Here is a 17618-nt window from a genome sequence, read left to right on the forward strand (position 1 = left end):
AGGACTGCGTCTAAAGCGACTTGCTGAGAGAACTGCTGCTTGTAGATGTCGTGTCCTGGGGTAGAACTGATTCTGACTTGCTAGGTAAGACCACCCGCTTGCGCGGGATCGTTTTTTTGTGCGAGAGGAAGAAGGTCTGTAAGAAAATGAAAAGATAGTAGTGTATAAAAGAGGTCTTTTGCCACCGGGCGATCAGGGATATTTATTACGCGGCGTCGTGGCTTTGGAGGTATGGGCAGGAGACTGCGAATGATGTGTAACCGTGAGGTTACATGGAGTGTCTATTCCTCTTATCCTCATCCAACAAAGTTAGAAAATGAGTAGGAGGCTTAGTCTTAGGGAAAGATGGAGAAATTGGAAATAGTTTTAGTGGTAGGTCAACTGAGAAGATGTAGTAGGAGAGAAAGTTGGAAATGTAAATGATTTCAGTAGAAGAGAAAGTTTATGTAGTTGTTTGTGCATGTAGTTGTGTTAGTTTTGTTTGCGGTATGGATTTGTGTATACTCTACACATAAAGGCTTGATGCCTCCAACGTGTATACTTATAGCCGGTCAATTAATGGGCTACATGCAATATCATTATTATTGTTGTTGCTATCACCAGTCAAAGCTGGTGAAGGGGTACATTTTTGATAAGTACGGTTATACACGTCTTATCGTGTACACCGCACGTGGGACGGGCGTAGCTGACAGATAGTCTGTACGGTGTGGTCAAGGTGTAATGTGTTGTATTAGATGTTTGTGTCCGTCGTGCAGTTTTTCTAGGTGTCTCGTGTGAAGTTTGTGTTTGTGTTGGTTGAGTGGACGTATGGTGGAAACTCGGTGTAGGAGGGACTCAGCGGTTCTGAAGTCGCTCGCTCGCGAACCCGTGATGAACTTGACAGCGGCATTCTGAACCTTCTGATGGTCGTAGTTATTAGTGGGACATGTCAGCTGGCTTAGTCCCGGTGGATTGGCACAGAGTCGGTCTGAAGAGGTCGTCTCGACAAGACGCCGTCCTTTTAACCCATTAAACTCCGATGACAAGATGTCTTGTCATTTGGTCAAATTAAACAAAAAATCATAAAACACCAAAATGTTTGATCAAACACCAGAAAAATATGGCGTCAGTCCTCGCTTCGCTCGCAGCGAAGCGAGGACTGACGTCATATTTTTCTGGTGTTTGATCAAACATTTTGGTGTTTTATGATTTTTTGTTTAATTTGACCAAATGACAAGACATCTTGTCATCGGAGTTTAATGGGTTAAAAGAGGCTGGTGGGTCAACGGGGAGCTTTCCTGAGTTTCTGATTGGCTGCTGGCTGGCTGGCTGGCTGGCTGGCCTAGGCGTCTTTGCAAACTACGCTTGCCAATTACAGCGAGTATATAGGCCTAGCTCGAGTCGTGTGACGGCCAGTCTGGTTTTGACCATCGGCGCGTCACTACATTGTCTACAAACGATTACGCAGTTGACATTAGCAAGTGTACATCTTTGAATGACGACCGAGAACGTTTCGGTTCGAAAGCATAAACACAGGTCAGCTCGGAAACGAATCGCGCAGTTTTTAGTTGTGGTGTTGTCGCAGACGAGTTAGTTTTGGTGCTGTATCATATCAGTATCGGAGCATGCCGCCTGAAGCTGTCAGTGTAGCAGAAACGGTCACGCCGTGGGTTCCTCTTTGTAAGGGGCGTGGTTTTAACACTGATCACATGAAGAATCGTCACCCCAATATGCACGGGCTTAACCCATTCAACTCCGATGACAAGATGTCTTGTCATTTGGTCAAATAAAACAAAAAATCATAAAACACCAAAATGTTTGATCAAACACCAGAAAAATATGACGTCAGTCCTCGCTTCGCTGCGAGCGAAGCGAGGATTGACGTCATATTTTTCTGGTGCTGTTTGATCAAACATTTTGGTGTTTTATTATGATTTTTTGTTTTATTTGACCAAATGACAAGACATCTTGTCATCGGAGTTGAATTGGTTAAGACCAGCATGAAGCCCGCAGCGGAGAGGCTACTTCATGGTCCCAAGCCCCATACACTGAGAATTAAAACAAGTGACATACGCGTGGGTCGTATTTCTTTACATCTTATACCTGGAAACCTATATAGGTGCGTTGGCAGCTGGGGGTTGATTGTAAGTCAGTACCAATGTGCAGGTGCATTGTCAAAGGATCTACTCACTTAACCAAGGATTTTGGAGACAAACAATTCTTCTAATTCAACGTGATCCAGAACTAATGAATACCCTGCAACAGATGAACATGGTTTCATGTTATACTCTGCAACACATGAACATGGTTTCATGCTGTTGTTTCCTAAAACAATGTCAAAACGTTGGAGTCTAAAACTATTCTCTTACAGGATCTCTTCACTGGACTTGCAACATAACAGGGCAATGGATGTATTAAATCTTCATAATATCATCACTGAACACGTGGAGTACATTTCCCTATAATCAACAAATATGGGATCACGGATAAAAATAATCAAAATACACTGTTAAAAATGTTTAATTCTCTAATAGACATATCCTTTACATCACTTACTTAATCCAATCCATGACAAGGCAATGGAGTGATTGAATGCTCTTCACAATATCATCAGTGAACTAGCGGCATTATATCTTTCCTTTTAATCAACAAACGGGATCACAGATAAAAAGTCAAAAATACATTGTATGAAAATTTCAACTCTCTGACAGACATATCCTTTACATTACTGAATCCAACAACGTTAACAATACCTTGCTTTCAGCTACCATGCAATTAAGATATAAACTCTTGAAATTCTACAAATGATGCTGTTGTGTGTTTGCACTCATCCATATCTTGTGCACGAGTTGCTCCTTTGCAGTGCCTCAGCACAAAAGGTCTTATCCTCCACCCAAAACCTGCACTCCACAGGTACACCTTTGACCATAAACCTGCACTCCATATCATAGCCAGGGGTACTCTGATCAATGTTCTTCAATTCACATGATTATTCCTTACTCAAAGTTCTATTTCCCTAGCTCGCCATACCTGAGCTGAGGCACATCTGAATGCAGAATAAACATCAAGAAACTTGGATCACGTGTTGGACTCGTGATCGACAGTGGTAGCCGGGAACCCTACCAGCTGCGCCACGAGTCGTTTATGTGTGTGTGGGATTCACCATGGTCTTGGATCACATGTTGGACTCATGATCGACAGCTGTTACCCTCCCGGATGAGAGCTCAAAGATCATATATGACCGGTATGTGGGTAATGCTGTGACCTTACACACACACACCCAACTCCCCGCCCAGTAGTGTTGGGGTAACGACTCACAGCGGAGCTCTGGGCGGGATTCGAACCCGACCAACGCATTGGCGGCTGGGAATGCTACCATTGCGCCATCGCATATGTGTGTTTAGATTATCTAATTTACTATAATTGTAGTATCCATGAGAGAGATTGTGTTCAGCCCACAACTTCCGGGAAGAAGTAATGTGATGTTCTGAAGGAAGGTCACTTTCTTCCAGTATTTATTTAAAATTATATTCTGGAAGTAGGCAGTGCCGACCGGTAAATTGAGCGCTGGAGGAAAAATGTCTTAGTGTGATAACCTTATTACATCTTGCACGTATTGGGTCACTGCATTGTCCACCGCAATATTTAACAAAACAATTTCCCATTACGTTTGTTTTTGATATATCCTATTCAATTCAATTCATTTTCTTGTGATTAAAATCCCCGATCAAGATGACAAAAATTACAATTTCCTTACTCTGCATCTCCCACTTGCGTGACCACAGGACATCTCTAAGCTGCGACGACCTCATTCGAACGGGTAGAGAGCTCACCGACGAACTACGAAAACGACAATTCCAACGCTACCATCGCTACAAAGCTGGCAAGGGCGACTTTAAAGGAGGTGGAGGAGGAGGAGGAGGAAGAGGAGGAGGAAGTGGTAAAAGAGGGAAACGCGAAGAACCCACAGAAGAAGTCGAAGCCAAAGTCGAGACGGACAGTTGGGACAAGTGGGGAGCGACAGTCGTTGAGAAGTACAAGAATCTAAAGCAAAACAGTAACAAGAAGCGTCCTGTTCGTCTTGGCGTTGCGAGGAAGAAGCTTCCTTATAAGGTCCGGTAACCCATGCCAGCGTCCAGCTCTGGCCAATGATTTGATTTATTTCTTGTTTATATATTGTTTATTCGGATTCGAATGCCCTCGGAAGGGCGGGTATTTGAATCTCTTCCTCTTTATAAAAATAACGTTCATGGCTGTTGTATCTATATATCTATCTCTCTCTCTATATATATATCTTGTATATTTTATCAAACTCCTAGGAATGTTTTAATATTTATATGATACTGTAAACACATGCAACTGATAATCACGATGATTACGATCAGGCAGATCAATCACCAATGACCAATCACCTTCACCATCAGTGGTACCTAAACAAACTTCCCAGACGTACGATATTCCTGTGCAGGTACCGTACCTAACCTAGTTAAAACTGAGTTACAACTAAAGGAACCTAGATTAAACCTCACACAACATGAGTTACACCTAACCAAAGCTTTATTTAAATCTAACTTGATATAACTTCCCAGGAAGAATACGGTACGATATGTTTGGTTGTGTATCCTATGCAACCTCCCCCTCCCTGGATCATTCATCCTGCATCTCAATGCATCAGCCTTGTCACCTATACAAACTTCAGAAAATATGTATGGCTTGTACTTACAAAAACACATACATATGTACCTACAGCCTTCCTCATAATCTATGTAGTACCCTAAATGTCGATATATATTAAAATACATATACAAATACACTTGTTCTCTATCAGTACGTGGGTCATACTCGTCTCCCATGTAAGCATGTTATACTCGTTAAACGAGTTTTAAATGTCGGTATGAGACCTCATACATATATGTTATTTTCAGTCTTGGATATTATTACAATTACAACTTACTGTACACACAGCATGAAAAGAGTACTGTGGGGATGATGAACGAAATGAAATGGTATCATAGATGAAAATAGGTGAGAAAATATGATTGTTGCAATGGGATTTGTAATGCTTTGTTTGGTAAGGCTAATTCACCGACTCGGACGACAATTTTGCATTCGAGTCGACACGAAAGGTTCTTCAACACATTGACGAATTTTCTTCAGAGAGAAAAAAAAAATGCAAATAAGGAGATTAATCACAGTGTTGATAGTACATATTTTAGATCCTTCATCCACGCAATACGTTACATGACATATAGAACCTGTTTATAATGTATTTGGCACAATTTTCCTTGAGACACTTTTGATAGATTGCACAATATATGCACTAATTTTTCTGGAAAACATATTTTAATCGGTTTTCTGTAACGTATATATATATATATAGACAAATTCCCTGCACATTTGGTAAATTGTTTTTATAAAACATTCAGGATTTACAGTAAAGAATAAGATATGATATAGCTTTTGATTGATAGCTGCAATGTGTTGTACAACGCATTAGTTTACTTTATATAATATTCATTATCTATTTTCTGTATGTCTTCTATACTATATATCTCGTGTCTATTTTCAGTAAAATATAGTATACATTGATATCTTTTAGTGTATGATATATATAATGTTTTTTATTTGTGTTTATATTTTTGATACATCTTCCGGACAGTACGCCAGATCTCCAGCAATTTATCAGTTTCTCACGAATTTTTTCTTTTTTTTTTTGCTAACGCCTAAATGGCGCCTTTCCTTGTACATCGTGACAAATATCTTACATTAAATAAACCCATCCAATGACAAAATGAAAATGAAATAATTTGAAAGGCGTATGGTAATGACAGAGTATACAATGTAAGTAGTCAGTTTCAAGGCACCGGTTTTTTTCCCAGGTCGGCCTAAGCCGTATTCAATCGGGCAATTCTCTTGTTTTTCATAGATCGGCCTAAGTCGTCCACAATACATAAAAGATATATGTGCATAGTTTCTTTGATTATCCTAGTCTTCCTCATTCCCCAGAAAGGGTACATATATATTTTTTTTTAATAGCTTAGATCATCAAATGCCGGATGAACGTTTTTGTTGTGGTTTGGTTCGGTCAAGCCAGGGAAATGAGACTCGCAACAACACTAATATTTAATTAATGGTTATTAGGCTCAGAGGTCACGGAGTGAGGGACTCATCAAATGTCGTGGGCTGGTGCAAAGGTCCGCTTGGAAAGACGCAGAGTGCGGGGGTGATCTAATAGAAGTGTTCAAGTGGATCAAAGGCTATAACAAGGGTGATGCAAACAAGGTCATAATAAAACAACAGGGCAGGACTCGCAGTAATGGGTATAAACTGGACAAATTTAGATTTAAGAAGGAAATAGGCAAGAATTGGTTTACTAATAGGGTGGTCGATGAATGGAATAAACTTAGTAACCATGTAGTAGTAAGCGCTGATACTATCAGTTGTTTTAAAAAACGATTAGACAACTTTATGGATGGGGACGACAGGTGGTGATGGATTTGGAGCTGCCTAGTGTAGGCCTTATGGTCTCTTGCAGTCTCCTTTATTCTTATGTTACTTGCTGGAGAGGACTGCGTCTAAAGCGACTTGCTGAGAGAACTGCTGCTTGTAGATGTCGTGTCCTGGGGTAGAACTGATTTTGACTTGCTAGGTAAGACCACCCGCTTGCGCGGGATCGTTTTTTTGTGCGAGAGGAAGAAGGTCTGTAAGAAAATGAAAAGATAGTAGTGTATAAAAGAGGGCTTTTGCCACCGGGCGATCAGGGATATTTATTACGCGGGGTCGTGGCTTTGGAGGTATGGGCAGGAGACTGCGAATGATGTGTAACCGTGAGGTTACATGGAGTGTCTATTCCTCTTATCCTCATCCAACAAAGTTAGAAAATGAGTAGGAGGCTTAGTCTTAGGGAAAGATGGAGAAGTTGGAAATGATTTTAGTGGTAGGTCAACTGAGAAGATGTAGTAGGAGAGAAAGTTGGAAATGTAAATGATTTCAGTAGAAGAGAAAGTTTATGTAGTTGTTTGTGCATGTAGTTGTGTTAGTTTTGTTTGCGGTATGGATTTGTGTATACTCTACACATAAAGGCTTGATGCCTCCAACGTGTATACTTATAGCCTGTCAATTAATGGGCTACATGCAATATCATTATCATTATTATTGTTGTTGCTATCACCAGTCAAAGCTGGTGAAGGGGTACATTTTTGATAAGTACGGTTATACACGTCTTATCGTGTACACCGCACGTGGGACGGGCGCAGCTGACAGATAGTCTGTACGGTGTGGTCTAGGTGTAATGTGTTGTATCAGATGTTTGTGTCCGTCGTGCAGTTTTTCTAGGTGTCTCGTGGGAAGTGTGTGTTTGTGTTGGTTGAGTGGACGGATGTTGGGAACTCGGTGTAGGAGGAACTCAGCGGTTCTGAAGCCGATCGCGAACCCGTGATGAACTTGACAGCGGCATTCTGAACCTTCTGATGGTCGTAGTTATTAGTGGGACATGTCAGCTGGCTTAGTCCCGGTGGATTGGCACAGAGTCGGTCTGACGAGGTCGTCTTGACAAGACGCCGTCCTTTTAAAAGAGGCTGGTGGGTCAACGGGGAGCTTTCCTGAGTTTCTGATTGGCTGCTGGCTGGCTGGCTGGCTGGCTGGCCTAGGCGTCTTTGCGAACTACGCTTGCCAATTACAGCGAGTATATAGGCCTAGCTCGAGTCGTGTGACGGCCAGTCTGGTTTTGACCATCGGCGCGTCACTACATTGTCTACAAACGATTACGCAGTTGACATTAGCAAGTGTACATCTTTGAATGACGACCGAGAACGTTTCGGTTCGAAAGCATAAACACAGGTCAGCGCGGAAACGAATCGCGCAGTTTTTAGTTGTGGTGTTGTCGCAGACGAGTTAGTTTTGGTGCTGTATCATATCAGTATCGGAGCATGCCGCCTGAAGCTGTCAGTGTAGCAGAGACGGTCACGCCGTGGGTTGCTCTTTGTAAGGGGCGTGGTTTTAACACTACTCTGATCACATGAAGAATCGTCACCCCAATATGCACAGACTTAGGACCACCATGAAGCCCGCAGCGGAAAGGCCACTTCATGGTCCCAAGCCCCAGACACTGGGAATTAAAACAAGTGACATACGCGTGGGTCGTATTTCTTTACATCTTATACCGGGAAACCTATATAGGTGCGTTGGCAGCTGGAGCTTGATTGTAATTTGTCAGTACCAATGTGCAGGTGCATTGTCAAAGGACCTACTCGCTTAACCAAGGATTTTAGAGACAAACAATTCTACTAATTCAACGTGATCCAGAACTAATGAATACCCTGCACCAGATGAACAAGGTTTCATGTTATACTCTGCAATAGATGAACATGGTTTCATGCTGTTGTTTCCTAAAACAATGTCAAAACGTTGGAGTCTAAAACTATTCTCTTACAGGATCTCTTCACTGGACTTGCAACATAACAGGGCAATGGATGTATTAAATCTTCATAATATCATCACTGAACACGTGGAGTACATTTCCCTATAATCAACAAATATGGGATCACGGATAAAAATAATCAAAATACACTGTTAAAAATGTTTAATTCTCTAATAGACATATCCTTTACATCACTTACTTAATCCAATACATGACAAGGCAATGGAGTGATTGAATGCTCTTCACAATATCATCAGTGAACTAGCGGCATTATATCTTTCCTTTTAATCAACAAACGGGATCACAGATAAAAAGTCAAAAATACATTGTATGAAAATTTTCAACTCTCTGACAGACATATCCTTTACATTACTGAATCCAACAACGTTAACAATACCTTGCTTTCAGCTACCATGCAATTAAGATATAAACTCTTGAAATTCTACAAATGATGCTGTTGTGTGTTTGCACTCATCCCTATCTTGTGCACGAGTTGCTCCTTTGCAGTGCATCAGCACAAAAGGTCTTATCCTCCACCCAAAACCTGCACTCCACAGGTACACCTTTGACCATAAACCTGCACTCCATATCATAGCCAGGGGTACTCTGATCAATGTTCTTCAATTCACATGATTATTCCTTACTCAAAGTTCTATTTCCCTAGCTCGCCATACCTGAGCTGAGGCACATCTGAATGCAGAATAAACATCAACCAAGAAACTTGAAACAATTTCCAATATTTGCTTTGGAAAGGCAGCGCTGCTTTAGATGTCAAACAATTCCTCGGCCATTTCTTCATCTAGGACGTGCTCTTCGACTTTGAGGACCTGTTCTTCTTTGATCTCCCCCAACTGCATTTGTTGAAGCAAGGCAAGGTCGTAAGAATCTACAGTCTCCACTAGCTCCTCTTTGATTTGTCCTTGAGGAAATGATAGAAAACTGCTGGAACCCACTGAAGTGCCCAGAGATTCAATCTCGAACTTTTGATCACAAGTATCAAAAGTTCTGCCTAAAGCCTCATGTGTCTTGACGTGACTTTTGAACGCATAGGACCTAGAAAAAGAGGACTGACAGAGGTCACACTCGTAAGTCTTCTTCAAAACGGCGTGTGTTGTCTCCACGTGACTCTTCAACTCGGAAGGCCTAGAAAAAGAAGATTGACAAAGGTGACATTTGTGAGTCTCCCCCCTTGCATGAATCCTCCTCATATGACCCTTCAAGGAGCATGACTGAGAGAACGAGGCCTGGCAGACTGTGCACTGATGAGGCTTCTTGCGTTTATGAATCCTCATGTGGCGTTCCAAACCCCCTCCCTTGGCAAAGGAAGCTTTACAATACCTGCACCTGAAAGGCTTCTCTCCTGTGTGGGTCTTCAGGTGTCTCCTGAGATGACTCGACTGCGTGAACGAACACTTGCAATGGGTACACCGATACGGCCGTTCGCCCGTGTGGGTCCTTACATGAGCCCCCAAAGTTCCAGACTCGGAGAAGGACGCAACGCAAAAAGGGCATCTATACGGCCTCTCGCCGGTGTGGGTCCGAGTGTGCTTCTTGAGACTTCCGCCCTGAGTAAACGAGGCGTCGCATATGGTGCATCGGTGGGGTTTGTCGCCGTGTGTGTCCTCATGTGGTCGTTCAGAATGGTCGACTGGGAAAAGGAACCCTTGCAAACGGGGCACGTGTAAGGCCTCTCGCCGGTATGAACCCTCATGTGCTTCTTGAGTCCTCCAGGTCGAGTGAAATACGAATCGCAGAGCGTACATCCGTGCGGCTTTTCCCCCGTGTGGACGTACATGTGGTTCTTCAAGTGCCCCGACTGGCAAAAGGAAGAATCACAAAGGGGGCACTTGTGGGGACGCTCTCCAGTGTGGGTCCGCACGTGGGCCTTCAAGTTCGACGAGGAGGAAAAGGAAGCCGCGCAGATTCTACATCGGTATGCTCTCCCCCTCAAACACGACTTGGGAGAGTATGTGGGGTCAGACTCGGCATCTTTCTTTGGTTTCCTCCTGGCACGTCTCGTTTTCGGCTTTGTTTTTGTTTTGTACTTCCCAATCATAACCACTTTCCTCTTCATTGCTGACTCCAACATTGTTGTGTATCTTCTTTTACCTGTAGGAATTAAAAACATCAATTCAGAGAACTATCAACACTGCCTTCCTGCATTTTTGTATCTAATGCAAAATACAATGTCTTTCAGACCAATATCATTAACATCTACAATGTGTTAATGGTATACGTTCATATTCTTGTTAGCAATGGCAAAAAGCAAATTCAATATCCACATGTATTTGACCTACCCTTGTAAATACAAAATGCACTGTTTTTCCCACTACTGCCCAACATTTTAATCTTCGCATATCTCCTATTACAAATGGATCACCATTTCTATAAGTCATGAAACAACTCTTGTAATTGACAATAATTGTACGCGATTTTGTTGTTTGTACACACACACACGTGTATATATATATATGCTAATAAGAACATGGGTACATGTGTCCACTTATGCAAAGTAGACCACTTGGAAAAAGAATTTAACAAAGCAGAGAACTTATGTATATTACATCTTCAGTGCATTCTGTATTTACAAGGGTAGGTTAAGCACATGTGGATACTGCATACATACATACATACATATATATTTATATATATATATAAATTTTCAACAACATTAACGTTTCACTTTTAATTCCATGTCATCACGATCGAGACTGACAATGTGCTCAATGGAGACATATGCAGAAACTGATATGCAGTGAAGCCAAGAACTCCAATCCAGCTCAGACATACCAAAGTGACTAACCACTGCACCATCAAGAGAGAGAAAAGTTGAGCACAATTTCTTATATTTGCATGCTCGAGTTACATACATATACATGAATCTTATGCTCAACCTATCCCCGCTATGATGGTGCAACAGTAGTATGTGCAATGGTAGTATGGCACAGGGGTTAGTCACTGTTCACTTTGGTACGTCTGAGCTAGGTTCGAGTCCTTGGCTTCACTGCATATAAGTTTCCGCATATTTCTCCGTAGAGTGCATTGTCAGTCTCGATCATGACATGGAATTAAAAGTGAAAAGTTAATGTGGTTGAAAATAGATTAATATCTGCACTGGGGACCATTCAGTGTGTGTGTGTGTGTGTGTATATTTACCTAGTTGTATTTTACGGGAAGGGGAGCTATGCTCGTGGTGTCCCGTCTTTATATCTCATTTTATCTAAACTATTTTTAAATTCATGTATTGTTTTTGCACACACTACTTTCTCATCTAACTTGTTCCAAATGTCTATTACTCTGTGAGGAAAGCTATTCTTTTTCAGATCTCTTCTGTAGCTGTCTTTCTTGATTTTCTTTCTATGTCCTCTTGTATTTCTTTCATCCCATTTTATTAGATCCTCTCTGTCAATAATTTCTATGCCTTTCATAATTTTGTAAATAGTTATCAAATCTCCTCTCTTCTTTGCTCTAGTGTCTGTAGCTCAAGTTTTTCTAGTCTCTCTTCATATGATAGTTTTGAGAGTGTTGGTGCCAATTTTGTAATTGCTCTTTGTATTCTTTCAAGTTTTGTTATACATTTTTTTTTGTATTTGGCGACCACATCGTTGCTGCATATTCCAATCTTGGTCTTATCGAAGTGATTAATATTTTCTTTGATTGTTCTTATTAAATTATAAGTTTCTCCAAAAATCTTGTTTATATGTTTCTCAGGTGACATATTATTCATAATAATGACTCCCAGGTCCTTCTCATTTTCTACTTTTTTTATTCCTTCTTCTCCTAATTTATATGATCCTTCTATTCTTTTTTTGCTTTTTCCAAATTCCATTATACTACACTTTTTGGTATTGAACTCCATCTCCCACTTCCTACTCCATTCCCATACTTTATTGAGATCACTCTGTAGTGACTCACAATCTTCTTCCGTGTTCACTTTTTTTTTAACAGTTTTGCGTCATCTGCAAAGAAGCTCATGTAACTTTCAATTTCTTTATCCATATCATTAATATATATAGCAAACATTATTGGGGCCAAAACTGTTCCTTGGGGAACACCACTTATTACTTCATCCCAGTTAGAATGTGTGTGTGTGTGTGTGTGTGTGTGTGTGTGTGTATATATATATATATATATGTATATATATACATATATATTTATATTTATATGTATATATATATATATATATGAATAACAGATAATTCATATATTTTCACCTACTGTTAATGAATGTTACAACTGATCCTACCAGACCATATGAACATACCTTTCCTTCTCTAAATCAGTTGTCTCGAAAGATGATCGTACTGCCACATTCTAAAAGCCACACTGCTCAGCTGCACGGGGGTGTAAATATTTTCCATCAATTCATAAATTCAACTGAATTTGTTGACATATAAAACAAAAGTATGTCATATGAATGAATATACATATATATATATACATATATATATACATATATACACTAATCACAAAGAACCCACACTCAGAATAAAAAGGAAACTTTAGAAGAATGTGTAACTTTTATATTTTGGCTAATAGCTATAGCCCTCTTCAGGAAAGTACAGATTAGAAGAATTTGCAGAGACATAAGTACAATGAGATACAAGTAGAAGAGGAACACGCAGAGATAAAACAGGACGACCCATCACGCAGGGCGGAGTCAGAGGTGATGGGATGTGTGGGTGGAGGTGTGAGGTCATGGGAAAGGGCGGGAAGAAGGGTCAGGCGGGTGATAATTCTTAACCAAGTGGCTCAGAGCTAGCCATGAGATAATGTCCGGGGACCATTGACCTTTGGAGATATTCAAGTTCGGACATGCTTCGATTAAGGCTGACTCAACAATTTTTCTTCTAAAACTATAGTTGGACTTGAACAAAATTTTGGCCTTGTCCCAGTCAAGACTGTGATTTTTATTCCGACTGTGGGTTCTTCGTGATTATTAATTACATATGTGCTACATTTTGTCAGATATATATATATATATATATATATATACACACATATATATATATGCAAGGTAACAACTTAAGAAAATAAAAAAATTGGAGCAGAGCACTCTCATATATTACATCTTCAGTGTAAGTTACAAAGAAAGTGGGTACAGCCAAACATAATATAGAAGGACAAGAGCATAAGGAAGTACACTAGGTGAGGTGGTGGACAAATTGTCTGGGTGTGGGTCACATAGCTGACTACATTATTGTGGTTACCTTGCATTTATAAAATGCATGTTCCCAGTGTTTTTATTACACACACACACACACGTATATATATATATATATATATATATATATATATATATATATATATATATATATATATATATGGCAGATCAACATTCAGGAAATAAGACACTATGATCCAAATGTTTTCATCTATTCAGACATCTTTAGGGAATACAAGTTTTACTAAAATTCATCCTGAACAATTGTATGTTACAATTGTCCCACAAACCATATGAGAATTTCCATCATATTATCTTTCAGAATCACATTGACATCATTAGGATTGAAGTTCGTGAATCCTTCAACATCACAAAGTCACGAAGTTATAATTTTCATCAAGTTATACCGGCAGAATGGAAACATAGACTACTTAATTACTGTTACAATAGGATGAGATCTATGTGCAGTGCCTTTAGTGATAAATTCCACAAAAAAATTTGCTCAACTAACTAAAAATAGTGATTGCACCAAACATGGCAACCCCAACTTTATATTTAATTTATCTCACAAACTTTTGGATAGTGATGAAAAATATACTTTAGGATATGGCCTTAGTTTCACTGTCACTAAACAAAAAGCAGATTATGTTAGTGTAGCTAAAGGGTTTTGTAGTCTGGAAAAATTTGGCAATGTTCCTGCCCAAGACATCAACATCAGTAAAGGTTTTGTGTACAATTCAAGGGTCCCAAACATTCCCTTAAGACACACCATGATTTAAAAAAGGATGACTTACACATTACAAAAGCAGATAAAAGCAATTGCATTGTAATTTCAAACAAAGTGGCTGTATAGAGTAAGAAATGTGGTGAGGAGGAGAGTTGGGGTGGAAAAGGAGTTGGGAGACAGAGTGGATGAAAGAGTATTGAGATGGTTTGGACACATGGAAAAAATGAGTGAAGAAAGATTAGCAGAGAAGCGTAGAAGGCAGAGGTGGATGGAGTGAACATGTGGGGGTGACCAATAATGAGATGGATGGATGGGGTGAAAGAGGGGGGTGTCTGTTGAGGAAAAAAGGGAAAAGATAGGGGTGAGCAGAGAATGGTTGTGTATGGGTGATGCTGTGATGCATGGAAGGGAGTGGGTGGGGGATGTTGGGTTAGGGATGTCTCCCAGTCTTTTTCAGCATAAGAGGATGGGGAGGGGGGGGAACCAATTAAATGAAGCAACCTTGCTGTGGATGAACTGTGCCTTGCTACATTGCTTGTGACACAGTGCAGTGGGCATGATGCTGGGTTGGCTTGTTATCTAGGAGCCAAGAAAGGATGGTGTTGAATGGAGGTGGAGTATGTGGGAATAAAATGGGAGTGAATTTAAGTCTTTTGACTTTAGCTACCTCCCTTGTAAGGGGGAAAAATTCCTCAGTATATGTATAACAATATTCATTGCTTTCCATTGGCATGAATAGATTAGTGTCACATTCTATTGTATCTATAAGTTTTAAAGCATTTGGCCACATGAACATTGATATAATCAGAGCTTGACGTGAGCTTCGAGAACCAAAACAAACAAGATCCTGAAAGGGACGTAAAACTTACATCATTGTTTTCTTTGAAATTTGTGAGTCAAGATTGTGTTCAGCCCACAACTTCCGGGAAGAAGTAATGTGATGTTCTGAAGGAAGATCACTTTCTTCCAGTATTTATTTGAAATTATATTCTGGAAGTAGGCAGTGCCGACCGGTAAATTGAGCGCTGGAGGAAAAAAGTCTTAGTGTGATAACCTTATTACATCTTGCACGTATTGGGTCACTGCATTGTCCACCGCAATATTTAACAAGACAATTTCCCATTACGTTTGTTTTTTATATATCCTATTCAATTCAATTCATTTTCTTGTGATTAAAATCCCCAATCAAGATGACAAAATTACAATTTCCTTACTCTGCATCTCCCACTTGCGTGACCACAGGACATCTCTAAGCTGCGACGACCTCATTCGAACGGGCAAAGAGCTCACCGACGAACTACGAAAGCGACAATTCCAACGCTACCATCGCTACAAAGCTGGCAAGGGCGACTTTAAAGGAGGAGGAGTAGGAGGAGGAGGAAAAGGAGGAGGAGGAGGAGGAAGAGGAGGAGGAAGTGGTAAAAGAGGGAAACGCGAAGAACCCACAGAAGAAGTCGAAGCCAAAGTCGAGACGGACAGTTGGGACAAGTGGGGAGCGACAGTCGTTGAGAAGTACAAGAATCTAAAGCAAAACAGTAACAAGAAGCGTCCTGTTCGTCTTGGCGTTGCGAGGAAGAAGCTTCCTTATAAGGTCCGGTAACCCATGCCAGCGTCCAGCTCTGGCCAATGATTTGATTTATTTCTTGTTTATTCGGATTCGAATGCCCTCGGAAGGGCGGGTATTTGAATCTCTTCCTCTTTATAAAAATAACGTTCATGGCTGTTGTATCTATATATCTATCTCTCTCTCTATATATATATCTTGTATATTTTATCAAACTCCTAGGAATGTTTTAATATTTATATGATACTGTAAACACATGCAACTGATAATCACGATGATTACGATCAGGCAGATCAATCACCAATGACCAATCACCTTCACCATCAGTGGTACCTAAACAAACTTCCCAGACGTACGATATTCCTGTGCAGGTACCGTACCTAACCTAGTTAAAACTGAGTTACACCTAAAGGAACCTAGATTAAACCTCACACAACATGAGTTACACCTAACCAAAGCTTTATTTAAATCTAACTTGATATAACTTCCCAGGAAGAATACGGTACGATATGTTTGGTTGTGTATCCTATGCAACCTCCCCCTCCCTTGATCATTCATCCTGCATCTCAATGCATCAGCCTTGTCACCTATACAAACTTCAGAAAATATGTATGGCTTGTACTTACAAAAACACATACATATGTACCTACAGCCTTCCTCATAATCTATGTAGTACCCTAAATGTCGATATATATTAAAATACATATACAAATACACTTGTTCTCTATCAGTACGTGGGTCATACTCGTCTCCCATGTAAGCATGTTATACTCGTTAAACGAGTTTTAAATGTCGGTATGAGACCTCATACATATATGTTATTTTCAGTCTTGGATATTATTACAATTACAACTTACTGTACACACAGCATGAAAAGAGTACTGTGGGGATGATGAACGAAATGAAATGGTATCATAGATGAAAATAGGTGAGAAAATATGATTGTTGCAATGGGATTTGTAATGCTTTGTTTGGTAAGGCTAATTCACCGACTCGGACGACAATTTTGCATTCGAGTCGACACGAAAGGTTCTTCAACACTGACGAATTTTCTTCATAGAAAAAAAAATGCAAATAAGGAGATTAATTACAGTGTTGATAGTACATATTTTAGATCCTTCATCCACGCAATACGTTACATGACATATAGAACCTGTTTATAATGTATTTGGCACAATTTTCCTTGAGACACTTTTGATAGATTGCACAATATATGCACTAATTTTTCTGGAAAACATATTTTAATCGGTTTTCTGTAACGTATATATATATATAAACAAATTCCCTGCACATTTGGTAAATTGTTTTTATAAAACATTCAGGATTTACAGTAAAGAATAAGATGATATAGCTTTTGATTGATAGCTGCAATGTGTTGTACAACGCATTAGTTATTACTTTATATGATATTCATTATCTATTTTCTGTATGTCTTCTATACTATATATCTCGTGTCTATTTTCAGTAAAATATAGTATACATTGATATCTTTTAGTGTATGATATATATAATGTTTTTTATTTGTGTTTATATTTTTGATACATCTTCCGGACAGTACGCCAGATCTCCAGCAATTTATCAGTTTCTCACGAATTTTTTCTTTTTTTTTTGCTAACGCCTAAATGGCGCCTTTCCTTGTACATCGTGACAAATATCTTACATTAAATAAACCCATCCAATGACAAAATGAAAATGAAATAATTTGAAAGGCGTATGGTAATGACAGAGTATACAATGTAAGTAGTCAGTTTTTTTTCCAGGTCGG

At 39.8% G+C, this 17618-nt stretch overlaps 1 protein-coding gene across 1 annotated transcript in view; it reads left to right on the forward strand.

Annotated features, from left to right (window-relative positions):
* LOC143031134 (galactosylceramide sulfotransferase-like) overlaps positions 1-15934 on the forward strand; it is an 83985-nt gene extending 68051 nt beyond the window's left edge. The window contains exon 8 of the mRNA XM_076194619.1: positions 15532-15934. Coding sequence (XP_076050734.1) covers positions 15532-15889 — 358 coding nt within the window. The 3' untranslated portion in view covers positions 15890-15934. The remainder of the gene's footprint in view (positions 1-15531) is intronic.
* The last annotated feature ends 1684 nt before the right edge of the window (positions 15935-17618 follow it).

The sequence above is a fragment of the Oratosquilla oratoria genome, chromosome 12, assembly GCF_046742065.1.
Source record: "Oratosquilla oratoria isolate Oo_2021 chromosome 12, ASM4674206v1, whole genome shotgun sequence".
In the NCBI taxonomy this organism is placed as follows: Eukaryota; Metazoa; Arthropoda; class Malacostraca; order Stomatopoda; family Squillidae; genus Oratosquilla; species Oratosquilla oratoria.